Here is a 27,847-nt window from a genome sequence, read left to right as displayed (position 1 = left end):
CTAATCTGGCTCATAGGAACTCAAAGCGTCTGAACTAATAATGTGGGAGCCTGCATGGGACCTACCCAGACCCTATACATATAGTGACAGTTGTGTCGCTTGCTCTTCTTGTGGGACTCCTAACAGTGGCATCAGGGGCTGTCCCTAAGGATTTAGCTTGCTCTTGGGAACTTACGCCTCATACTGGGTTGCCTTGCCCAGCCTTAATACAAGGAGAGGTGCTTAGTCTTACTGTAACTTGATATGCCATGCTTTGGTGATACCCATGGGAGGGCTCCCCCTTTCTGAATAGAAACAGAGGAGGAGTGGAATTGTGGTGGAGGGGCAGAGGGAAGTGGGGTAGGACATAGGAGGAGAGGAGGGAGGGGAAACTGCGGTCAGGATGTAATATGATTTAATTAAAAAAAATTTAAAAACGAGCCGGGCGGTGGTGGCACACGCCTTTAATCCCAGCACTCAGGAGGCAGAGGCAGGTGGATCTCTGTGAGTTTGAGGCCAGCCTGGGCTGCAGAGCAAGTTCCAGGACAGGTTCCAAAGCTACACAGTGAAAAACCCTGTCTCGAAAAACAAAAAAATAAATAAATAAGTAAATAAAAAAATAAAAATTAAAAAATGATTAATTCTAGTTTTGTCAATTCTCAGAGAGGAAATAAACACTAGAAAACCATGGGCTAAGTATTTTCATTAAGTTCTTTCAATCCTGGATCTCCTTATGTTTGTCTGTAACACAAAAGCTCTTAGACCCTGGGCCAGCCATGGCATACATTTTGTCTTAGTTTTTGCTTCCCCAAAAATGGGAATAAATGAAAATCTAGAAACCAATTATCTTTTATATTGAGCAAGCCCAATTTGAGAGGTAAGAAATTACTAGCAACTGATTATCAGCCTAGGATAAATGATCACATGCAATAAATAATGATGGAATGAAAGAAATCAAGGCAATATTTGTGCTACTTAATCTAACATGTCTCTTATTTTGTTTTCTGTTCATTTGTTTTGTTTTGTCATAAAAGCACTAAAGTCTGGGAAAATAATGCTGGACAGCAAAGCAAAGTTTGAACCTTTATAGGTCTGAGGAGAAATTAGTAAAATGTAGTGCGGAAGTTAACTCAAATCAAAGTGCAATGAGCCATAGTTAAACCAATTAACGAGACAAATTTTGCTGTGAATATGACTGGGTTGCTCAAAATTGAAACCGAATCTGATACTTTAAATCTGGGCTCCATATTTAACAGAACAAAAGACACAGCAACATGTGAAAATGCATGCTTGTCAGCGATGAATCCTCTGAATCACATTTCACATTTACTATGCTGTCAATAATGTGCAGGAATCTTAGGAATATTGTGACTCTCCTCTATGTTTTGGTTATGCCATTTTGAAAAACCATCTAATCTTCTTGCAGCATCAATATGCACCAGTTTAAAATTAGCTTGCTTAACACATCCACCTGTGAGGTATAACACAGAGCAGGTGAACTAGCAAGACCCAAAGCTGGAAGTCACACAGGTTCAAATTTAGTTTCCAAACTTACCACCAGGCTGGAAACCCTAAGTACTTAGCCCAAGTACCCTGGCTTCCTCTGCTGCAAATATATTCTTACATATAATACCTGTAAACTCTTCAGCATGCATGCTACCTGGTTGAGAAATTTCTCAATAAAAACAGAAATACTAAGAATAGAAGCAGATTTCTACATGTGGGTATGCTTTGACTGAAAATATTGCTTTTCTAAAAAAAAGTCAGAACATGTATTTTTGCATCTTTAAACAGTGGTTGGCATTATGTGTGTTTGTAGCTGAGTCTTCAAAGCCTTCCTTTACTTTAACCTTGATTTAGGCAGAAATTCTAATTATCCAAGAATCCTAGTATGTGGAAAGCTGAGACAGGAGGATGGAGTATTCAAGGCTACCCTGGGTTACAGAGCAAGTCACTATTTCAAATAACAAACCCAAATAAAGCCATCATACACTGATAAGGGCCATCAACTTGTGCTGACTTTCATCAGACCTTCTGGCTTTAGCACTGGAAAGTCTCTTGTCCCAGAACACTCTTTCATCCCAGAAAAACCTACACACAATTTATTCATCCAGAAACTAATCATAATTTATCATTTAGATAATATAATATCAGGGTATTTATTGGCAATGGAGATAAAGGGAAATATTATACATGGTCTTTGCCTTTAACGCGCCTGCAAAGACTATGAAAAAATGAACAAAGACCTGCAAGTCTTACTCTAATGGTAATGTATCAGGATGGTAGTCAATAAACATGATCTTGAAGTGCTATGAAGATGGCTGATCAGTATCTTTTGTTAAATTGCTTTGAACATTCTTCATTTCAGAGGTCACTATCTAAACAGATTTGAATAACTTCTGATATGTATGTGATCTGTACAAAATCTTAGCAAAATATACATATAACCACTGATCCTTGATTTATAGTGGTTCTACTCACTCTGAATATACAAATCATTTAAAATCTGCTTTGAAAAATGCTAACTGCCTGGTTGCTTTTTCATTATTTGAAATTCATTTCCCAAAGAAAATGGCTGGCACAGCATGTTGAGCTGAGAACAAAACTAAGGCTCTCATCAACAACATTGTTCTAACTGCAGTACTGCAGTGGTTACTCCAAAGTTAGCCAGTTTAAAACGTTTCCCAAGATTGTCATGAAAAAGGTTGCATTCTATCTTTACTCCTTCAATAGCATTTAACATGCCTTTAGCATGGCACCTATGCTCCAGCAGGGAGATGAGGAGACAGCATCTATCCTCTACAGTGGCAAGCCACCGAAGAACACCACCTGGAGGGAGAAGATGTCTTTTCATAGTCTCTGAATGATGGAGGCTGCAACTCCACCCGTGTGCAGGGATCCTGTTCATGTTCTTCACTGCTGTGTTTCAAGCACCTTGGACACACATGATGTGCACAATGGCTCAGCAAATGTCATTCACTGACAGAGTAACTTCTCAAGAGTCTTCTGTATTAAATCCTTTACAGTTATGCTCCCTGAGATAGGCACTCTTGATTGCCAATTTGGTTCGATCTGGAACCAACTAACAGACATACCTCTGGGCTGGTGAGGAAGGGTTTTTCCAGGAATAGTTAACAGAGGGGTGGCAACCGTTCTCTAGAAAGTGCAGGACAGGATGACACTAAAAGCACTGATGCCTGCTTGTCTTTGGGTTTCGTGGTGAGGTACAGATCCCATTGTTACTTTTACTGTCACCATCAAAGCCAAGCTTCTTGGGCCTTCCATCATAAATAAAGAGCAGCTGCTTTCCAAGAATTTTCCAGGCCTTCAGAATCACACTGGGGCTACTGGGGCATTCTGTTTTGTGGCATAACAGCAACTGGACTCAGTCATTTTGGCATTTAGACAGCTATAGCTGAACTACCGAGAGCTATATTGTGTAAGCCAATCTAATTTATCCCTTTTATAATATAAATCCATTCTATCCATTCTGTTCTTCTGGAGAAACCTAACTAATGCCCTCTGCCTTCCCCAAACCAGGAAATATTCATCGAACTGATTCCTTCTTGAGTCAGCTCGGTGTCACTAATTTATACAAGTGTTTGGTGGAAGTATGTCCATTCATCATTTCGAGGACTGGCAATCTGCTCTCCAGTGTCATACATCTCTCACACTGCTCAGTTTCTGTAAAACTCCTGAAATTGAACAATCTCCTTTACCACCGAAGGAAACCAGTAAATATTTTTTGACACCAGCAAACTATGCATCTTAAGTTTCTAAGTCAATTAGAGCACAAGGCTAAAGCCACATACACATTGCAATCATAGGAAGGTCAGGTAATATCATCTTCAGCCTACATTAGTAACCTTGAGTGATGACCTTTCAGCCACTGGATAGGAATTTTTTAAGAATGTGCATGCGATTACTGGAACGAATTCCTGCTATGGAAAACATAGCTCATGCCATACTTTCTGCAGAATAGGGGCTGAAACTATCCATTCAAGGCTTTCAGTACCTACATCGTGATGTATTTAAAACCCTATAGAGAATTATAAAACTATGTTAGGTTATGGCCTTATAGACTATGGAGATTCTTAGTCATTTTAAGCATTTGACAAATGAATATGTTGAAATCTCCTTTTCTGAGCACAATGGTTTTACACTTTGGTCTGTCCAACTATGCCTCTATATGTTATATGTTCATATACAACACATATGAACATACATACACATACACACACACATATATACATATATATGTTCATACCTATACATTCAATGCATACATGATCTATACACTTGACAAAATTTATAACTCAGCAGGTATAGTTAACAAGTCTTTTTAAAAATAGAAAAATCATGTTTATTAATTATTCTTTTACCTTTGAAGTTTACTGCACCAACTGCAGTTGAAGCCAATCTGAGAGGATACACAAGGACCACAACCATTGAACTGGAGACATGCTAAGAAACATGAGAGAATAGATTCAAGATTAATTGACAGCATGGAGGAGAGAGAGAAACAACTAAATATCACCATCCATCCCTGTACATACTCAGGGTCAAAATACTTATGCTTGACAAGCACAATTAGAATTGCGGACTGAACACAATAATTATAAGCCAACTTATTGAACAGATCAAATTGTCAGACTTGTTATTTTTCCCCACTTTTCTATCTTGAATTAACTTACTGGGGAGTGGGGTCATCTCCACTGCTGAAATGTTGGTAATTTTTGACATTTGTAGTTCTACTCGGTGATATTCATAAATTGTTCTTCTTCGAACATCTATAAAAATAACAAGTGAAAGAAAATCAGTGTCGAACATTTTTCCATTTTTAAACAAGTTCATTTTAATAATAGACACAGAAGTACTACCCATTCCTTAAAAAGCCACTTCAGCTTAAAGTGGGAGAAACTGTATTATGTTATCATTGGGATTTCATGTATCAAATCCTTCAAAATATGGAAATCTATCAAGGAGCCTCTGAGGCTGTGTGTGTACTGCAGTTAGTTGGAGGCCTGCTAATTCAGGGAAATGTCTTAAATCTCACTTTGCACATCAATGATAAAAACCATTTCTGGTTATATAGATACATGATATAGAGGTTTAATTTTGTGATTATCAATCTCTTCACAGGATGGGCTTTAACTTGAAGCTGTCTTAGGTGGGAAAGTATGTAAGTTTGTGTCCATTATGTCACTGACTGGAAAGCTCTTCATGTTAATGTGATTGGAAAATTTAAAACAAAATTTAAAATCACTAATCAAATTAATTTCTTTTTTGTATAATTGAAAGAAGCATACATATTCTTCTCAACCATTAATAACTGGGGAAGGATAAAGACCCACTGTCATTAGAAAAAAAATAATGATTTCTTGATAAACGTTCCCTTTAGGTAAGAAGTCAGAGCATCTTCTTTGTCTTTAACTTTTGGAGAAAAGATGATGACTGCTCACTCTTTCCCTACACCTAAGTTGAGTGAGTTCCTAACCTATTTCTTTCCCATGTGTTTTTCCCAATTTAGTTTCTAAAAGTCAAAAGAATAAGTGCTTATAACCCTATTATTAGGATGAAGGCTCTCAGGTCTTCACAGCAAAGTTTGGAAAGTGCCCATCACAGTAGCTGATTTCTACCACATTAGCCCATTGTTCATGTCATATTAAACTTTAAAAGCCTCAGGTAGTGGCAATGAGTGGGAAGCCCTCCGGGGAGTTAGATAGTGATAGGGTATATGGAGTGGAGGGAAGGAGAAACCATTTTCTATGCTGGTTCTATTGCCTGCCTAGTGCCCCAACTATTGGGAGGAGATTAATTTAACAAGACTATAATTAATGAAAATCATTTTGTTTGGTGACCCGCCAGTCAATGACAGCTTCCAAATGCTTGCTTCTGTCATAATTCAGACAACTCTGTTAAAAACAAGTCATTAGGAATTTATTCACTGGTGGGCTCTGCCAAGCGTGGAAGCTTTCATATGACTCCAGAAGTGTATTTAGCTCATATGTCTTCAAGAAAACAAGTCACAATGTTAAAATAAATGTTTATTACTTCAATTACTTTCATATAACTTTTAAAAAACTTAAGATTGACTATTACACTCATCAGTTAAAGACTGTTACAAATTAGAAAATAAAATAAACCTTCACAGAGTAACACCTGGAGAAAATACAGTCCTGTGAATAAGATATTATGGTGCTATGACTCAGTGTGCAAATGTTGAACTGTTTGCTTGATGAAGTCTCATCACCACCAGGGTAGGTGAAGGGACTCTGGCCAGCAAAAGCAAGGCAGGCATGGCTCTGGCAGGCCTTACCCTTCTCTCCCATTCTCTCTGCCTTGCTAAAAATCATTAGATTACATTCCTAAAGCTCACCACCAAGGTGGCTATTCCCTTATTTGGCCACTTTCTCCTACTGAGGCTGACTACCAACGTCCAGCTATCAAAGTATTGAAGTCCAGCAATCAACAGCCCCTGTTGGCTCACCTAATTAACATGACCAATTAAAATTAACCACCTCATCCTAATGTGGGGTTTCCCCTTTTTCCTTTATAAACTGTCATTTTCCTATGTGCTACATCTGTCTCCTCTCTATGCAGGGTCAGTCCTTACTTCTCCTCTGGGGACAAATATCCCTTCCTCTTCTCCCTTGTTCCCTTCCCCTCCTCCCTCATCCTCTGTCTCCTGTCTTTGTCTCTCAGTCTCTGCCTTTTGTCCCTTTTGGGCAAATAAATCTCCTTTGTGCTAAGAACTTGCTGATACAGATCCTTTCGGTAGGGCAAGTGCGGTCATACAGAAGAAACTCTAGGAATCCTGTCCCTCTCCACATCCACCCTTAGTGGATGAACTGGATTCTGCTTTGCTTCCTTGCCTTAAAAGCAAATCTTCACAAGAGAAGATCATGGTAATTTCCTCCATTGCCCTATCCTTACATTTACTAAATGTCTTAGTCCATTGAATTGTCGAACAAATGTTCTGTTATCACTGTCTCCTTTGTGTTGCCCATGCTTAACGACTGGTTCCAAATGATTATATCTTACTTGTTTTCTAATCCAAATTGATCCCAGCACCAGCTACTCAGTACTCTTTAAAGCAAACAGTAGGTCATGCACATCATAAGATTCATTCTCAGCATGAGGGCTCAGGGAAAGTAAACAAAAAGTTAAGGAAAAACAGGATACTATTACAGCAGCTACAAGCTTCCCACACAAACATGTAGTAACTGAGTTAGCTAGTGGGAGCTGCAAAAGAAAGCATATAGAAAAGCATTTTAATGTGTCAGCTGCAAACTTTTTTTTCCTAATTCTGTTGTGATTCCATGAAACATTAGTCAAACGTTGGATAAAGGAGAATAAATTTGGCTGACCAGGAAGTGTGTTCATCTAGACCTCATGTACTTCTTTCTCATTCCCTCTCTATTTCGCAAGTTTCAGGGCATTGCTCAAGCCGAAGAGTTACATGTCAGAAGTTACTTTCCCGTGTGTAAAGGAAATCAGACCTATGGGGGGAAAAAAAAAACACTTTCCCTGCCCCCTTCTTTCCTCACCCAGTTTCCTGATACTCAGACAGGCTTCACTTCCTGACTCCCTTTAGGAATCATCTGACCAGAGACTTAGAAGCAAAGCTGTGAGAGAAGGACAGAGTGGGGTCCTCACAGCCCTTTGACTAACACAGCTCTCCAGACCCTAGGGAAGCACACATCCTTGCTCCCAAGAATTAGAAGAAGATTGTGTCATGCACATTTGAGATGTTATTAAAACAAATGCCATGTTATTAAATCTCGTGTCATTAATTATATTTTTTTCTTTCAGAGAAAAGAAAAGAGAAATAATGCCTTCATTAAATGGAAATTAGTGGAATGGAGTATGAGTTTTTTCACCTTTAGAATCAAGTGTTGAACAAGACAAGCACGGGCAAAACAGTGGACAGTATTTAGGGCTCAATCATTTGGATGTCTGACCTACACCATAGCAGTACAAACTGTACTGAAAAAGAAGTTTTCAATATCAAAATTCAGTTGGGAGAATGAACATGCCAGCATGTTTCTATGGCTGGTGACCAGAACTAGTTAAAAATCCAGTGCTCCCTATGTAGTAGGCAAGTGTAAAGAAAACAAAATTTGTTATGTAACTGATGAGGGAAGGAATTATTAAAGTGAAAGTATGAATTTGAGGCAAAAACAAAATAGAAAAGTAAAAAGAATATTGTATCAGATCATGACAGTTAAAGTAATTAAGTATTAAAAATAATTAAAAAATACCCATCACTTCTAACTGGTTAGCAATTTCATGTCCATACTTTATGGAGTAAGGCAGTTACAGAGAAGGGTCTTCAAACATGAGCCTTTCATTCACTGGTTGTGTGATATAAAAGCATTTTGTGCTGACTCTCACTTGCTTAGATCGATTAATCCTGTCCCAATGGGACTGCTAGCAAGTGCATTGACCAAATGAATGTTCAAATGCCTAGCACGTTAACCTCTTGTTAAAGTCCTCTCTCTGACTTTTATGATTTTATATTAGAAACAACAAAAAAATGGCTGCTTTGAATAAATCAAGACAATTTAAGTAAGTAAAAACTTGTCTTCTTGGCATATGTGGGCTCAGATGAAAAGTCAATGCATGCATAAAAAATTAAATGAAATAACTTAACCACAGTTCCTGAAGGAGAACTTTCTTGTTCATAGCATCCCCATGAAAATTCTCAAATGTGTTGAATTTTCAGGCTGGGAGATGGGTTAGTGCATGAGCACTTGCTGAATTCACAAAGGATGAGTTTGAATCCCCAGCACTCAGCAAAAGGCTAGGTATTGATGCTTGACAGCCTTTGTGGGGGGTGGGGGTGGGGTGGGGTTGTGCAGATAGGCAAATTCCCTGAGCTCCTGGGCAACCAGCCTACAGGAAATACGAAGCTTCTGATTCAGTGTAGATTATCTTTCAAGGTAATACAGCAGAGAACAACAGAATACCCACAAAGTCCTGTCCTTTTTAGGTCTCTGTATGTGCACATGTGGATTTGCCACCAGAACACCCTCTTCTACCACAGACACAGAAACAGACACACACATACACATACAAATACACAGACACAGACACACATTCTCTCACAAACACATACACACAGACAGACACACAGACACACTATCTTTAACACAAACATATGTACATACATACACTCTTTTTCTCTCTCTCTTACTCATACACAGACACTCACACACACCACTATCTACACACATTTTAAAAACTCAAGTTAAGATCAACTAAATAAAGTATGCCAATAATGCATGAATTAAAATGAAATATCATTTTGCCCAATGCTCCTTAATAAGATGGTATTTTATAAAGGAGAGCATGATTCTTTATTTATCCTTTCATTGAGTCTTTGGTGAGCTAGTTCAGGCTTGAAAATCAAAGCAGCCAATGGAATGGTGCTGCAAAAGGAAGCAATTTTACATTCTGCAGAATGAATAATTTTGAAGGGCTTTGCACTTAGAGAGAATAGAGATCAGCTTACGCCATTCACTGGAGATTTATAGACTGATTTGGCCTAAATGAATGACAGGACAGATGACTCTGAAAAGATAAACTAGGCTCTTCTGGAAGCACTTGAAATGGGTTCTATGAAATAATCTAGAAGAAAAATTTACATGATTATTTTTGCTTTCATAGTTTTAATTTCATATTAAAAGTTCTAATTGTTAAATTACAATAACTATACACTACCATCAAATAAAAATTATAAATTACTATTATTATATTTCAAAATTTACTATTGAATAAGTACACTTATGCTTGAAATTCATTATTAATAATATTTAACTAAGTTATTTTAAAAGCACTTGGCAGTCAATATTTTACTTAAATATATGTGTGTATAAGTTCTACTGTTGTTTTGTTTAGTCAGGCAGCCAATGGTCACATGCTGTTCTTGAACTTAAAATTAATTAAATGTAATTTAAAATTTAGTGTCTAAGGTTAAGCAGTCACTATAGAAGTGTATCTTTGCCACATTTAGCTAATAAGCTCATGTTCAAGTGTAGACCTGATGAACAAGACAGGCAAGATTTTTAGACAGTGTGCTGTTCTCTTGAGAATTAAGGATACAGCTATTTTTAATATTAAATAAACAAAATTTGGCTTATGTTTACTAGATTGTTTTACTCTCACTCTAAGTAGTCTCAACTGACTTCTGGGAAAAGTTCTCACGTCTGCAAACTTGTGAAAACTTTGCACATACAGCAAAATATGTACAAATGGCTTCCAGAGTTCAAATACAAGCTGGAAACTTTGAAGACATTTTGCTACACAAATTAATTGAAGTTCTTTTTCTGAACACGGCAGAGTGTCTTTATAGAGATGTGACTTATAATAGCTAACAAAGCAAAGGTCAATAAATTTGACATAGGAATTGATGTTGAGAAGGGTTTGATATCATGAAAGTACCAGATAACATCGCTGGTGAGAAGCATAGATTGAAATATCTGAAGGGATTTGGAAACTGTCTCTCTCATGACTTGTGCTGGAATACTTTCAATCAGGTCAACAGCTATACAGGCAAGCTCATCTTGCTAAAATTTTATTTGTGTGCGTTCAAGTAAATTTCTCATTACTAAGTGACACAGTTTTAAGTTCCTTTGTTTTTGTTTTGTTTTCCAAAGACCCATACAGCATTCTGATTTTTCTACTTTTATTTGAGGAAATGCCTTTCTTGTTAAGCTCAGAGGGTGTGGAAGTAGTGAGGCTAGAAGAAGAAAGTCAGCACCCAGAAGTTACAATTGAATTTCAAAATACTGAATTAGAGGAGAGAGAAGCAAACAAATGTCATTAACAAATGTTAATATGAGAAGCACCATCTATGACCAATCACTAGAGACTTAATATAACTATGAAAGGAAAGAAATTATCCATTATTTGGTATAATAATCCATTATTCCAAAAATACACTCAGTGAGAAAAACAGTAACAGAAACAAAGGATTCATATTCCACACAGGGATCACTCCCAATAGCAAGACTTCTTAACATAATTTTGCAAGGGACTTAAATATTTACCTACATTCTCATAGCACAAGTAACAGCAAATATTACTAATGTGTCTCTAGGAATCGTCTCATTTCCCGGGGTTGGGAAGTTGATGGAGGAATCGTACTTTGTATTAAACAAACCTTGGGTTATTCTGTTTTCTGACATTAAAAAGTATGTATTTCTTCTCTTTCAATTGATCATTAAATGGAACTATGCTTTTCTTAGACAGGAGCTCATGTGATACAGATTATATAAGAACAGATTCTTAAAGAGATTAACATTTTCCTGTTACTGGAATGATTTTAAAGTAGAACTCATCAATTCCAACTGTCTTCCTTCAGCATGGACTCGTGTAGCATAGAAGGGGAGCATTAGAGATTCCATTTCTTCTTAGCTATTTTTCCCCCCTGGAATGAATAATAAGGTCAACAAGAGCTGTGGATGCCATTGAAGGCATGCAGCTGCCTGAGAACTGATCGGCTCTGAACTCTAAGCCTGGGTAATTTTTGTGCAGTGAATACTGAGTCAAAGGAGCATACATAATATGCTCTCAAGGTTTACATGTATTTATTTATTTATGATCAGTTTATTTAATGCAATTTATATTTTGGAGAATTCTTTCCTCTGAAATTATCCCTTCACAGCATGGCCACACTTCCTAAATCACATTTTAGGACCCTTCTAAGTAAAACTGTACGATCAGGGAAAAAAAAAATCAAACATAATATCGCACATGAAAAGACTTTCATAGAACATAAAACTTATTTTGTATTTTTGTGGATTTGTTCTCTAAAGTGCCTTCTTAGCAAGCAGAACATAAACCCTCTTCCATGGATGGAAAGAAACAAAGAAACCAAAGCCAGTGTTCCCTTTTTCCTTGTTGAATAACTGACTTGAGTCATGCCCGATTTAACTCCCCTGAAAGGAAGAATGTGGGAACACTTCTTCTCAAACAGAGGCCAACCGTGACTCTCCAGGGCTCTGCCTCTTATTCAAGAGTTCTGTCAGGAAGCCTTTATGTTGCCTTACACACACTAATGGATCTTTGCTTTGTTCTCAGTACAATTAATTTTCTGAAAAATCTGCCTTGATTTAAAAATTCCCTTGAATATTATCTATTATGGTCTCTGAGATAACAAGGAGAAACTCAGTGGAGGGTGTACATGTTCTTCACTGAGTAGAATGTCACTTACAATAAATGCCATCCTATGCCAAGAGAATCCTTGAGTGTTAGCAGTCACACTGTTTCTTTGGAGAGTCTAGTTTCCACTTCATTTACTCCTTGCAATTGAGAGGTGACATAATTAAACAGAATCACCTCAAGTTTGTCCCAACATATGGAGGTGATAAATTAAGTTACCACTAATGAAATAAAGGAAGAACTTGAAAATGGGGAAGTACATGGTCTACTCTCTAAATGTATTTTATTATTACTCCTTGCTTTAAACAAATATATTTAAAGGTGCAAACAAACACTCTCAGGATTAGTGCCCTGAAAAGATTTGTCAGGATTATTTTGGCAGGAGAGGAGGTTTAAATGTCAGAATGCAGCCGGGCAGTGGTAGCACATGTCTTTAATCCCTGAGCACTAGGGGAGGCAGTGGCAGGGAGATCTCTTTGAGTTCAAGGCCAGCTTGGTCTACAAGAGAGAGTTCCAGGACAGCCAGGATTGTTATATAGCAAAACCTTGTCTTGAAAAAATGCTCAGACGGTGGTCAGAATAGCAGAAAACACAGCCAGCATATTAGCTTTCTCCTTCCTCTTCCTTGCTTAAGTGCCAGGATGAATGCAGGGTCTTTGCACACGCTAATCACATACTCTAGGTCTAAGTACATCCCCCAGCAACATGTCAATCTGCAAAGCTAACGAACAACTGTGCAAATAATGGGTGTTCTCTTACTCTACAAAATATAAATGACATTAGCAAAAATAATGTAAATGAAAAGGAGAGATGTGACTTCTCTGGGGGGTACAGGTTCATCTCCATTTTTCTTTGCTTAAATTCCCTGGTTTGATCAAATGTGTTAACTATAAAATGGCACAAACCTTCCTTTTTCCTCATAAAATTATTTAAAATACATAAATAAACATGGAACATTGTAGGGATGTCACCTAGATAAGTTGTCACTGTTTTTCATTCATGTTCCTGCTGTTGTTATGGAACCCTCTCTGCCAAACTGAGCAACTATGCCAAAGAGACTAAACCCAGCCACATTCAAATGTCCTTGGATCGGCCTTGTCTTTTCTCTTTCCCTAAGCTTATTAATTCGGGGGAAATGGGGATAAGCAAATCCAATAGGAGTTATTAACATAAACCACATAAATTAATAAGCAGCGGTTATCTTAGTCTTTCTGCAGTTCACCTGTTTGAGGTCAGTGTCCTTAGAATTGACCCCAATAGAAAGATTAACTTTCGATTACCCTTCTTCTACCTACTGGGGATTTGCTGGATCCTGTGGACAACGACAAATGCATCAGACAGCCCGACTTTCACTGGATGGTTGGTGGAACTTATCTGGGTGACCAAGACAGGTATCTAGAAAAGGAAAAACAAGATTTCTGTGTATTAGACATGACTTGCACTCAGGCATCAGGGTGGACTCAGGCATCGGGGTGGAGTCATCCTGTTTAATGAATAAAATCAGAAACTGGAGATGAAAGACCAGAAAACATGGTAAACATGGATTATCACAGAAAGTAAATAGACAATGCCATAGAATCACGTCAGGTTTGTGTAATATATGAAATAAATTCACAAGAGCATCTGGTCATGTGTTTAGCAACTTGATATTGATAGAAATAGGTTCTCAAATATAATTGATAGCAGGAGCTATGAAATTATCACACACACACATACACTATGACTAGTACTGGCTATAATTTCCATAACAAAAATTCTTCTCTTATTATTTGTTTTCATGCATGACTTTATTCTGTATTTAATTTTTTTAACCCCTGTTTATAAATGATCCTGTAAACATAAAGACCTACAAAAATAAGTATATTGCATAGCATATGTTTAATCACACCATCACTGGTGATTTTATTAGTCACATAATACATGACTGGTTAAGAGTATAGTTAAATCAATCAGGAACAATGCTTCTTGTCCTAAGTGGCTGTTCTAAAGGAAGGGCCTGGAAAACTTCTGAGATGGATGATATGGGATGTCTCAGAGTATCATAGCCTGAAATTGAATCTCAAGGAAGTTAAAGATCTGGATAGAGCACACACTTCTAATATTTTCAGCTGAAAGCCCAGGGCACACTGATTATACACGAGCCAAGATTTGTCAATTCTGAATGAGCACCTCTTTGTGGCTGTTCTGGATTTAGGAAAGAGTCCACTGAAAAGTATAACTGACTTTAATACCAGTTTCCCATAAATAAGAACAGGAATGAGGCCATATTCAATAACTAATAGGGCAGGGAATAAAAAGGAAAGGACAAATGCACTAGGAAATCTTTAGGTAGGAGGAAAATGGGGGTCATCTGTAGATAATTCAATAACAACTCTATTTGGGGGTCCAGAGAAACGTCTTGTGAGGTTAAAGCATTTTATTTGATGGCCTGAGTTTCATCTCCTGAACCCATGTAAAAAGCCTGACACCGTAGCATGGATCTTCAATCCTACATCAGGAAGGGAGAACTCAATGGAAACAAGAGAGACCTTGTCTCCAAAGAAGATGGAAAAGTTGCCAACTTTTCCATTTATGCTGTCACACACACACACACACACACACAAACACACACACACACACACACAAACACACACTCACTCACACTAATGTAAGACTTTTTTTTAAAGGATATATTTTATCTGATGTTACTGTATTTGCCGTAGTAAACAGGACAGTGGTATATAGAAAGGGAGTTGATTTCCTGTGACATCCTGAAATTGTAAAGGCTATTTTGATAAACTTGAGAGATAATCTTATTTCAGAACTTTGTGGAATCGTGGTCAGAAATGACACTTCTCATTTACATTGTTTCAGTCATATTCTTCCATCCTTTAAGTGATAGTTGAATGTTGCAATTTTATAGCAGAATGCCCTGTTCATAACCAACATTAGGTGACATATTTTATTTGGTAACTTAGAAAGCAGTGCTGTGTATTAATCAATGTATCATTTTTTTCATGGACATTTGCAGAATTTGGATGTTACATGTCCCCCAAAGGACTATGTGTCATAGACTAGTCATGAGGTTGGTGAATTGAGAAGTAACAGGACTTGAGAAGAATAAAACCTAGTGGCAAGTTGTTAGGTATTTGTAGCATTTTCTTCAAGGAAATTGTGAGATATATTCCTCTCCCCTTTTGCTGTTTGGCAATAAGGCAGTTGTTTGGCTCTACCATGGGTTCCCCAGCACTTCCTTCTGGCATCTACACCAGAAACTCAAAGCAAAGAGTTCATCTAATTCTCGATCCAAACCATTAATAGGAGACTGAGGACATCGCTAAACTGATTCAGTGACTACCTAGCATGCATCAAGCCCTTGAAAGATTCAATTCTTAGTATTACAGAGAAAGGGCACAGTGGTTCATGCTTATAATCCGTCATTGGGTAGATGGAGGCAGGAAGATTAGAAGGTAAAGGCTATAAAGGGGTATATTTTGTATTTGAGGGCATTCTGAACTATGTAAAACTATCTCAAAAAATATCTCTAAAACAGGGAATCAAAATAACCCATTTTTCTTTACAGGTTATTCTTGTAAGGTATTTTGTTACAGAGACAGAAAGCCAACATATATTATAACATACTAATATATTAGTTATATTATACATAATTTATTATGTGATATAATACATAATTTAATGTATGATATATATTTTATTAGTATGTTATAATATAATATTAATATAGTTATATTAGTACACAATCTTATACACTAGGTTGTGAAATGCTAACATAATGTAAATGGTATTTTATATATAGATTCCCAAGTTAAAGAAGACAAAAAAGATGGAAAAACATACAAGTAAAACCTCATATAAAATTACATTTTTACCACGTTTAGAATAAAAATTAAAGTTCCATTACTGGCATTGGTCACTTGATTCCATTCTCCAACACTGTGAGTTATGGGATTTGCTTCTTCCTCTCCCGTTTTCAGGATGGAACTTATATAGCCATCAACCAAAAGGCCTTGTTATGTTTTCATGCATATTGTGTATACACAACAGACCGTGTTTTCCAGGTCATGTGTCTTACTCTTGCATCCTTCTAGCAATTTCATCTCCAGATTATACAATCCAATTTTTCTCCCTCTTTCCCATCTCTACCCATTCCTAAGCCTCTTGTGTTTTCATGTTGCTTCCTCCATCTCTTTCCTTTCTTTTACTTCCTTCCTTTATATTCTATCTCTATGCCTACCCTTCTCCTCCAGTGCTTTTGCCTGTGGTAGATTAATTATACTCATGGGCTCAATTCAAGTTTTCCTCTGTCTAGGTTGCTTTCTGACTTTGTAGCAACATCTCACCCTGACTTTGAGGCTGGTCAGATGACAAAAGCAAACACAAGACAAAAAAGCACCAGAGGACTTTTATTTCCTTTCCTGGTCTGTCTCACTTTCTGGAAAAGGTATGTTCATTTATGATGTAATCAAGTTACAAGAAAGTTTTATTGTTATTGTTGGTGGTGGTGGTTGTGGTTATTTCTCCCCAGAAGAGTTCATCCTTGACTATCCAGTTGCTGGTCAATCTCCCAGCTAATAGCTGACACACAGGAATTGTATGTAATAACACATTTGAAATCAGAATGGCCCAACCCTGATCAGCAGAACCAACTTAATCATTGATATATGAGTAATAAGAATGGGATTGATTTTAGCTATAAAAGGGGTGATCTGTTACATAGCCATACTCATACTGAACAATACATTCTCTATTAAAGATCAAGTTGTTGATACAAAATTTTATGGGTCTGTCGACATAAGATGAAATATCTCTTAAATTCTACTGAAAAGATTAGAATATTCCAGTAGAACATTATGGGCCTTTTCAGTCCTCAAACTGGTGTGTGGTGTGTGTGTGTGTGTGTGTGCGTGTGTGTGTGTGTGTGTGTGTGTGTGTGTGTGTGTGTGTGTGTGTGTGTGTGTGTGTGTTATGTACACCTGTAGGGGCATGCATATGTGGAGATATGGGTAGCATTTGGGTGTCCAATTCTATCCCCTCTACTTTATTTCTTTTTTTTTCAGTATGACCCAATTGGTAATAATTTATTTCATTGACATAATCAAATCCCTTCAGGGTGTATATAACACTTGCAATAATTTTTTGTGTAAATATAGCTTTTAACACAATTGAAAATTTGGTTCTTAGAGACAAGATCTCTCACAGAACATAGAGCTAGGCTGGTGCAAAGCAAGTCTTCACAATTCTGTCTCTAGCTCCCACAGTGCTGTGGCCTCAGGTGCATGAAAGGCCACTCACAGATTATTAATTGGGCATTGGGATTTTAAACTCAGCATCTCACGTTTGCTTACCAAGTGCTTTTACCACTGAACCATCTCTTCCATACCTGCTTTGACATTTTAAAGTTTTAACAAGTATTGTTATCAATGATTCAAACAAAATTATTAACTAAACATCCTACCTTTCCATGCAAAGGGAAGTAAAGAAAAAACTTCATTTTCAGTCAAAAGACATATTTTAGCATGCCACCAGTCTTAAAATATACATATTCTTGAAGCTTTGATTTCTGAATACTCAGTGTGAAAACCTCTCTTTTCTGTGTATTATCTTTATCATGAGTCTTAATGCATTATGGGAATATAGAATAGAAAATAAATTTCTAAAATATATCTGCTACACAGAAATAGTTTACTTGAAATGTTACAATGCTCTTGCTGTTTGATAAGATAAGCCAGAATACATTCACTCATTAATCAGATATAAATTAACATATAGTGTGTAGTGATGTGTTAACAAGAATTAATCACAGAAGAAAGCAATGATCTTGTTTCACAGAGATTCCAATTCACAGGTTATAGACACCAATCAAGCAAAGAAGACAACATAATTTGTCAGAAGGAGCTTGGGACTAAGGTATATAATGAAATAAGGTAAATAAATAGAGAGGGATTAGAGTCTGTAAGGAGGAGAGTTGGAGAAGGTGTCTCTAATATGACTTTACATCATAAATTAAAAGAATGGAAAGAGTCTGGCATGTGGAACAGTTCTTGGTAGAGACCAGCAGATGTAAAGGGCTTGAGTGAGATGCTTTTGGTGTTTTTAGTAAATAAAATATTACCTTTACTGCTGTAGCAGAGAAAGGAAGCAAGGGGTGGGAGGCTGAGGGGGGCAACTTGCAAGGGGATACATTCCTTTTGGAAGTTATGGCTATGGCATTAGGTTATATTTCAAAAACTTTAGAAAGATTTGGCTGGGTATCCTAATGCACACCTGTAAATCCTTCACTTGAGAGGTAAAGGCAGGAGGAGCGAGAGTTCAAGACTAGCTTGGATTTCATAAAATGACCTCTCCAAATAAAGCAAAGTAAACAACAATAAAACCAACCAAATACAATCCTGCTCCATAAACTAGTTCAAATTCAAAAACAAAACAAACGTACAGAAGAGAAGATTAGGAGAGCTTTATGCAGAAGAAGGGAATTCCTTTATGTTTGTAAAATGAAAGGGAAATGCAGTGTCTGTCATGGAATCAAGATTGTACACGGCAAAGGGCGACAAAGGGGTTCATTGGAAGGTTTTCACAGCTGTCCAGGAGAAGCCATGATGGCAGATGTACACTCAAGTAGAGATTCCAAAGGATGAATCCTTGATGTATCTTATCCATACCACTGTCAAGATGGACTTCACAAGGAAACTGAGAGAAGTGAGATTGAAGTTGGTACCAGGAGTTTGGTGTCAATGCCAGGGAAACCAGTTTTGTTTCATCAGGGATATTATGTTGTCCAGCTGCAGGGAGGTGGGTGCCATGCAGCACGTAAGAAGGGTGTCCCCAGACCATACAGAGAGCACTGGAACCCTTAAAGAACAGGCAGGCAAGGTATAGAGGTTGAGCCAAAGAGAATGGGAGAGGGACAGTCAGTTTACAATGTTACCACTGACTTCCTATGATCTCCTTTAAGATGTCATGGGCTGGAAAACGCTAGGAGTTCTTACATTCTGATGTTTTGTTCTGATTAAATATTAAAATGAAAACGTACAAGGATCTTTGAATTTCCTACATTTTCCTACAAGCCACCCAAGCCTTTTGATAAAGTAATTACAATCCAGGTTTTGCAATTGAATTAAATATCTATTATCCCCAGAGATTAACAAAGACAAGATGAAACTGTACAGCCTTTCTCGGATGTTTCATATTGAAATAAGTGTCTCTCTGCCTGGTATCCACATAGCCTTTCTTCTCCGCCTTCTTTGGGTTTATTTTTTACCCATAAATAGGACTATGACTGTGACAATGAGTATGGCTGAGCTCATTGACAGCAAAAAAGAACAGCATGCAGATTTCCTTGCTGCCTTGCTTATATAAAATTGATGAACAATAATATCTATCGGAGTGAGATATTGTTAAAAGCTACATATAAAATGAACAGCTTTTCCCTAACAATAGTGAAGCAATTTCTCTCTCTCTCTCTCTCTCTCTCTCTCTCTCTCGTGTGTGTGTAAGTAAACTGTTTCAGTTATTGTACACAATTTTCAAAAAAATATATTTTACTGTCATGATACTCTGTAACCTACTGTGAAAATATGAGGTATCTAAGTTAGGAAATCCACGACAAAATAAGTTGTCAAAATTCGCAAAGTCTTTCATAACTTATGGAAACTTATGTATTCTTAACCCTTTCTATATAAAAAACTTCTAGTATTCCAAAAAGTATCTCTTGGGTCAGTCATCTTAGGGCAACAACAACAAACTATGAAATCTTAACCTGAAGTATTTTATCTTATACAGACACGTATCTCCATTGTCTTGATGTGTCCATATAGCTGTTATTTAATGATTGAAATAAACCAAATTGGAAATGGGCCTTTGTGTGACATGAAGTATAAATTCCTGAGAAGTGGTTTTGCAAGTACATAATTCCACACAATAGACAGGAAGGATGCATTAGCGCCAGTCAAAATATGTTTTCATTTTGGCTCATAAGTCCTCTTTCTTTACAACATGTTTAATTATATTCTCAATTTGACAAATTGCCAAGAGTTTTTTTATTTGAACCAAGGTTTCCTATGGATGATATATTGGGACAAATTAAGAAGGGAAGCAGGCTGACATTTGACAAAGTTATGGCAGAAAAATTAGGGCTCAGCAATCCCGGGGCAGAATATCCTGGCCATCGGAAAATGAGTCAAAGATAAAATCTATTTTGTTTTCTGCATTATAGTATCATTCTTCTGGACACAGAGGTCCTGCACTGTCCTCACAAGCTGGGCTTTTATTGAGGTCTCAGTATCAAGGAGATAGCACAGGACTCTAGAATCAGAGGTGATGGAATTTTACTTTACCTGTTCTTCGTTCTGCCCTGAAAGGCTTGCCGAAACGTTCATTTGTTTTCATTATGGACGCTGCTATCTGTCTAATGGGCTGCACAGTGTCTCAGTCAGAGCTTGACTGTAGAGTGTGTGTTCTGAAGGGTGACTATCCGAACTGAAAATAATGACTGGAAACTCAATTTTGTCCATTTGCTAATCAGCAATATGGTATCTAGTCACTTAGTATCAGAAACAACAACAACAACAAGGCCCAAAAGAAACAAGAGCTTTCTATTTTAACATTTTATGTGTATGAACCTTTAATTTTCTACCTAATCTTCCTGGAATGACAGATCAAATTTATTTATCCTCTGTTATTCAGCAGGAAATCTAATAAACATGCATGTGCACGCAAACACACACACACACACACACACACACACACACACACACACACACACACCTTCAAACTCTCTTTGCTATTAAAAAAATAATGCACAAAGTAAAAAATATGGATGTCAAATTGCCTATAACTATATTTGAATAGAAGATATTTATTTTAAGTTTAACATTAAAATCCTTCTGATTTCCTGGATATTGTGAATGATCCACAGGAATAATTTCATTCCTTTTAACTCACAGTTATTGAAATCATCAATAAACTTGACCACGTGAAAGCAAAATAAAGTAGAATTCAAAGAGGAATTTGTAGCACAGTATAACGATACATGCTTGCATTTTATCACAGTGGAGGCTGGGACAGAAAGTGCGTGGATGTGAGTTGGGCGGCATACATCAAGCCACCAAACAGAGCCAAAGCAACCAAACAAGTAATGTACCAAGCCATAGCCATATTCTGTCTAAAAATTCTAGAATAAGTAAACAATTGAGGTTGATAAATAAAATCAACCTCCTTAGTGGAGGTGGGGCTTGAGACTTTATTTCTACACAAGTTAATATGGACCTGGGATGAGAAAGAAGACATTATGAAGAGAAAATCTGATGTGCACATTTCCTTCTATTTTGCAATATGGAAATCCATGCCTAGTGCTTTTGGGCCTTCAACTACCTTGAGAGAAACACACATGATTGTTTTAATTTGAAACGTTCTAATATTTAAATGTTGGCAACACACTTCACACATTCTTTACACACCATGAAATTCATACGTAACTGGTGTAGCCTCTGATTTACAGGTTGTTTGGTACAGAATGGATGAATCAGTGATAAAACTTCATGCAAAAGAAGACAATGAAGTGGGCACCCATATGACAAAGTGTTCGGCCTGACTCAGCACACTCACTCCTAAGGTGGGGATTCCATTTGAGAAGAAAGTCAGATAAAGGATCTTGCTAAAACATGGCCTGAGAATAAATCAGATAGGAGAGATGAAGGACACTCTACACCTCACACTTTGAGGAGAGAGTTGAAATGACTCAGGACTTTAACCACAAGGGCCCACGAGCTCTTTGGTTATGGAACATCAGACCAGAGAGAGTAGATATGGATTGCTAATTGGCAAGATATGAATAACATATCCTATTCATCATAAAAAGTTATAAGGAAGGCACAAATAAACAAAACAAGCACACACACACACACACACACACACACACACACACACACACACACACAGAGCATCAGCAGGCTCTTATAAATGACTTGATAACAACATAAACAACTAGATGTGGGACCAACTCTACAGATTACTTGGTTCTAAATAATTTTCTCCACAGCATTGATTTTTTTCCTACTTTGCTATTTTTATTTCATTATTTACTTTACCCACAGCATTTGTTATCAGAAGATAATCAAGGAAGAGCTATTCAATTTATCACCTTCTTACATTTGGAGAGGAAACAGAAAGTTAAAACATTAGGGGCTTTTCAATATGGATAACTAAAAATATATCCAAATATATGAATGATAGGATTCAAACAAACAATGGAAATACAATTTGCATATATTTAAAACTCGGAGGATCATCTGTATCAACATTTTCCTCATAAATATTTCTTAAACTTTTCATCAGCATTTTTTCTTCCTTGTTTTCCAAACATTGATCTGTATCTATATCCATATACAAACATACCCTATATATATGTATTATATACCACATATATATATGTTACATGAATTATATGTATATATCACTTTTCTACTTACATATTTATAAAGTTTGCTGGTCATATATATATATATGTATATAATGCATATTATACTTGCACAGGTGAACATTCTTATTCATTTAGCAACCAGCATAGAAGATACTTACTCTATACATAACAGATAACAGTCTCACTATTGAGTTCTTTTTGGCTCTTTTATCTTTTCCTCATAAATTCTGCAATTCAAAAACTGTTCATCCTTCAGATTTCCAGGCTATAACTATGCATGAAGGGTCATTATAGCTTAACTAAGAGGAATAGTCCTAAAAAAAAAATTAACTGCTTCAGGGATCCACTGAAACCCACAACTGGATGGCCTCTGTGACTATTAACTATGCTCTCCACCAAAGAAGTAGTTAAAACCACACTGAGGAATATCAGTTTTAAATATTTCAATGGTAGGATAGACTGAAAGTGATTTCACTTAATAAATAGCCACATTTTCCGTAGTGAACCTCCTCTAAGACTTGCTGTTGAAGGAAATTATTGTGATAGGCTGCTTCTTAAGCTGTGTGGGTGGGTATCTGTTATCTGCAATGCCCCTGTACATGTGTGTGGCTTTTTAACTAATGGCCATATATGAGGAAAAAGGGTCTTCCAGTGTCTAAGGCAATGGATCCACTGATACCCAGTCTCCATTAAATATGGCTAAAAGACAACTGTTCTAAGAATTCAAGGCTCACCTGCTGCTCACAAGCCTCAACTCTGAATAAGCCTGCCCCTGAGAGAGTGAAGGATCTGTCCAACACTCAGGGCCAAACCAAGAAAGTAAATGTTTCCTAGGGGAAGATAACATTACAATCCTAAACACATCTCTTAGTACCATGTAAATAAGATCTAGTATTTTATTAGAAATTATGGACTATGCAAGGAGACATGATTGATGAATGAAAATCTAGAGGAAAAAGAAAGAGGGATAAATATACAAAGGGTTTCATAAGAATACCGACACTGGAGTGGGTACAAACTGTGGGAGGGATGTTATCTATATACTCAAAGACAAAGATATTTTGTTAGTAAGATGCTTAATTTTATCAGATAAAGAAGTCTGTAGTTGGTAAGAGATGAAAGTACTCAACTGCAAGATTGAAAGACACAGTGCAGCAGCAGCAGGTCATTTGAAGGGAAAAACTGAAACAAATCTGTGTCTCACTGATTTGGCTTCACCCTAAGTAGACTGTTCTGATGTTAGCTAAAATTAGCAACTAGATGACAAGAAGAACCTGTAATGTTAAGTGGGATTTCAAAGCTTTGGTTGAATAATGCAGACCTTCCACCTCAGAAGAAGGAACTATCTGAAGGAATCCACGCTGCTCCTTCATCTCTCATGGTGCAGCTAGACACTGCTGCAGAAACAGTGAGAATAATGAGCAAATCCATATCCATCCACAGTTGAGGGAGCAGCAGCAATTCCCTACTGCAGTCCTATCAGAAGCAAGATTATTGTGGGAAGTGAAAATGGGTTTTCTAATTTATTGATCACTCCTTATCAGTGTGATCATTCACACTCAGCAGTGTGAAAAATTAACACTGTTGAAAAATGAGTATTTTGGAAGCTTGACAGACCTGGAGGTCATTTGAGCAGTTGGTATGGTTGACTGGTATGACAGTGGTCACTAAAAGAAACTTATGCAATCATGAGAGCAATGGAAATGAAATGTATTGCATGAAATGCATTATTAGTTTTAACTTGCAGTAGAACCAAGTCCTTTATTGGTGGATTTATGTAAGGAAGATTTTTTTTTTCTTCTCCCTTACTCCAAATATAACAAAACCAAGTAAAGCTGTCCTCAGCTTGTAAAAAGCAAGTCAGGACAGAGGAAATTATGTTTACTTCTCTACAATTTCAGTTCTTGATTCTGGATACACAGAATTTTATTTATAATGTTTATTGTCTGTAAATAAAATGTACAGACTAACCTGAATAGCCCTTCTGATTATGTTTATATTTGTATAATGTGGTAGAGATCAATAAAAAGAATGATTCACAGCAAATATCAACAAGAATTTATTGAAAACACAAATAAGTTGGTTTATGAGTTGTTATTCATAGTCTCCTTGGGAAAGAAAAAGATCAAGAGGCTAGGAGCACCAAACAAAGAGATTTAATGCTAGATTACATGTTATCTAATTGTGTATCTTAAGCACAACATTTAATCTCTTTCTTTTGGCTTGCTTTGCTATAAGTAATCATGTACGACACACTTTCATAATCAATCTACAAGCACTCATTGCACACCTTCTCCTTGTTGGTGCTTTGATGAAACAATGAAGTTATGTAGCATCCAGGGATCATTGAACAACTGGATACTACATGTGTATGTACTTTGGAAAGCATAATAAGCTTTGCAAAACACTGTCTTTTGCTGTCATGATCATAAACATTTTTCTTGAAGTACAGGGAACATCTAGTTGTTACTTCAAATGCAAAGGCACCTTGTGTGGGTAGGTACACATATGTGCATGTGTGTGTGAAAGTCAGAGATCTTCCGCAGATGTCATTCACACGGGACAAGTCACCTCATTTTTCTAGAGAAGCTCTCTCACTGGCCTGGAGCTTGCCAAGTAGACTAGGCTGGTTGGCCAGTGAGCCCTAGGAATTTGCCTGTCTGTATCTCCCCAGTCTTAGAATCACAAGTATACACCACCACATTCTTTTTGTTTTAACACAGGTTCTTGGGAATTGAACTCAGGTCCGGTCCTCACGTTTGCACAGTAAGACCTTTACCAACTGAACCATCTCCCCAGCTCAACAAAGGGACTCTTATTTTTGAAAGTTCTACAAAAAGAAATTCAGAAACATTTTTTTTCCTTGTGTTTCTGAGGATGGGGCCTAAGACTTTGGTTATGCTAGACAAACATTCTAGCACTGAGCTACATTCCTTTTAGTAATACATTTTACATGGAGAAATGTATGACAATTATCAGAAATAAAAGGAAAGAAATTTCTCTCTGCAAAAAAAAGGCAAATAACAACAAGCAAAAGACCTCTATGAACTCACAGGACAGAGTAGAGATGTGTTTCCCCAGTCCGTGAAGTCATGCGATATTGAACGTTTGTCAGCTTAAAAACCCCCATGACAAAGCAGGAAAACCACATTGAAATTTTTTTCTTTGAATAAAATGGATAAATATGAAAATAATTCTGAAATGCCAACTAAGAACAGAGAAGGAACAGAAAAATTAACTTGAACTCTGCAAAGTGAGACAGTTCTTAAGAACAGGGTAAGGCCTCCCACGGGGAATCAGCAGAGCCTGGTACATTAAATTGAGACAGTTCCAAGCCCATCCCCTTGCATCAAGGCTGTGCAAGGTGTTCTCCCATAGATAATGGGCTCCAAAAAGCCAGCTGATGCACCAGGGATGGATCCTGATCCTGCCAGGGGACCCCTTAAGCAACTCAAGCTACACAACTGTCTCGCTTATACAGAGGGCCTAGTCCAGTCCCATGGAGGCTCCACAGCTTTTGGTCTAAAGTTCACGCTGACTCTCCATGGGAGGCCTTACCTTGTAGGAGGAGGGGATCAGGGGTGGGTTGAGGGAGGAAGACTGGGAGGCAGGAGGAGGGAAGGGAGGGGGATCTGTGGTTGGTATATAAAATGAATAAAAATTTTCTTAATTAAAAAAAAACAGTATAAATAAAGATGGCAATTTTGATCATAACCACTAGAAAATGAGGCCAGAATAAGAACTCAAGTATCTGTTTTGACACTTGACATTGTGGTAAGGGAGAAGGCAAGACTTACTGACCCTGATCTTTCCAGAAACAGTTTAAACCAACAGTGATAATTAAAACAGTTGAAAACTGCCATTCCTAGATGTTACACTGACATCCCAGCAAATCCCTTAGGGTACAATAAACCCTGGTATAAATGAGGGCTCTAAGAACTATTCTCAGGGAACTATTCCTAGCTTCCAGGGAAGGTGACATAAGAATACAGGGGGTAATGATATCTAAACCTAGCACTGGACAAAGCAATTTAGATCAGAACACATCCCATATCATTTTCCATCTGCAGAGCGCCCCAAGGAAATAAAGTTCTATGTGGAAAATCTTTTCCAAAGAATGAAAACAACCAACGTATTTGGTAACTTTTAAGAAGTTGTTTTATTTAGTTTAAGTTTTATGATGTTCACTTTATGGTGTAGATAGATTACAGGAGTGATGACCACAGAGAATCCTTCCTTTATTATCCACAACCTTTTGAAAATCAGGGATTCTTTTATCAGATTGAAGGGAAGATTTGGATCTGTATTATAACTACCTATTAACTATGAGTTAACCATGCCCACTAATAATTTACATTGTCAGAATTACTCTTGAAACTACCAACTGCCTTAAAAATTATAACTGCTGTCCTTGTTACTTGCTTTGTATATCCTTCATCTAGTAGACCTCCATTATACTGTCAGCAGAGTTTGGAATCAAATGCATTATTATTCTAGTCTAAACATTCTGCAGAGCTTAAGGCTACAATTTAGTAAATTTCATTTGTCAGCTTGTTAATATGAAACAAGATATAATTTAAGTTCCCTTGTTCAGTTGGTCAGTAAGGTCCTAATAATTTTAAATCTACTTAAATCTAAATCTATCAGATTTTAATGAACATTAGCTGGAAAAATTATAGGAGTTACTTTCCTGGCACTCTTAATACTAAATCTCCCATTTTCATGTCAAATAAATTTTGGGGATCAGAGTAAAATAAGAAATCAACAAGCCATCCCTCACTAAACCTAAAAATATAAAGAATTATAGAGAGATGAAAAATCTTTTAAAAGTCACCATCTTTTCTTAGCTCTTTCTTATAATACTTTAAATATTCGATAATTTCATAAATTTTGTGGTCATAATGGCAATATTAGAATACAAAACAAAACAAAAAAATTTTAGCCTGTAGCCCTTGGCAAAGAAATGAATTTTAAAAAAGGTTTCTTTATTCAGAAAAAGAAACCAATAAGTAAGAAAATGATTTAACATTCATGACTACAATATCTTGACATTCAAAGGAAAGGCCATGGTCACTGGAAGAATCATCTTCAATTTGTCACTTACTTCTTTGTATCCGAAGATGATGCGTCCATCCATAAGGAGTGTTGCTTGGAATGTGAAGCTTCCCAGGTTGAAATTATCTTGCAGGTGGACATGGTCCCATTGAACAACAAGTGCTGTGCCTGTATAAGAAAGAAGAAATGCCATGAGAAAAATATATGCCTCATTTCTGGAAGAATACT

At 37.0% G+C, this 27,847-nt stretch overlaps 1 protein-coding gene across 1 annotated transcript in view; it reads right to left on the bottom strand.

The window, feature by feature from the left end:
• The window catches only part of Plxdc2 (plexin domain containing 2), a 405,253-nt gene that overhangs the window by 89,402 nt on the left and 288,004 nt on the right, over window positions 1–27,847 (bottom strand). The window contains exons 6-9 of the mRNA XM_052727523.1: window positions 27,669–27,787; window positions 13,443–13,542; window positions 4,674–4,769; window positions 4,362–4,443 (exon numbers count right to left, since the gene is read on the bottom strand). Of these exons, the coding sequence (XP_052583483.1) occupies window positions 4,362–4,443; window positions 4,674–4,769; window positions 13,443–13,542; window positions 27,669–27,787 (397 nt within the window). The remainder of the gene's footprint in view (window positions 1–4,361; window positions 4,444–4,673; window positions 4,770–13,442; window positions 13,543–27,668; window positions 27,788–27,847) is intronic.

Source organism: Peromyscus californicus, unplaced genomic scaffold (assembly GCF_007827085.1).
Source record: "Peromyscus californicus insignis strain IS unplaced genomic scaffold, ASM782708v3 Scaffold_8__1_contigs__length_139910024, whole genome shotgun sequence".
In the NCBI taxonomy this organism is placed as follows: domain Eukaryota; kingdom Metazoa; phylum Chordata; class Mammalia; order Rodentia; family Cricetidae; genus Peromyscus; species Peromyscus californicus.
This window is presented reverse-complemented; position numbering and strand designations above follow the sequence as displayed.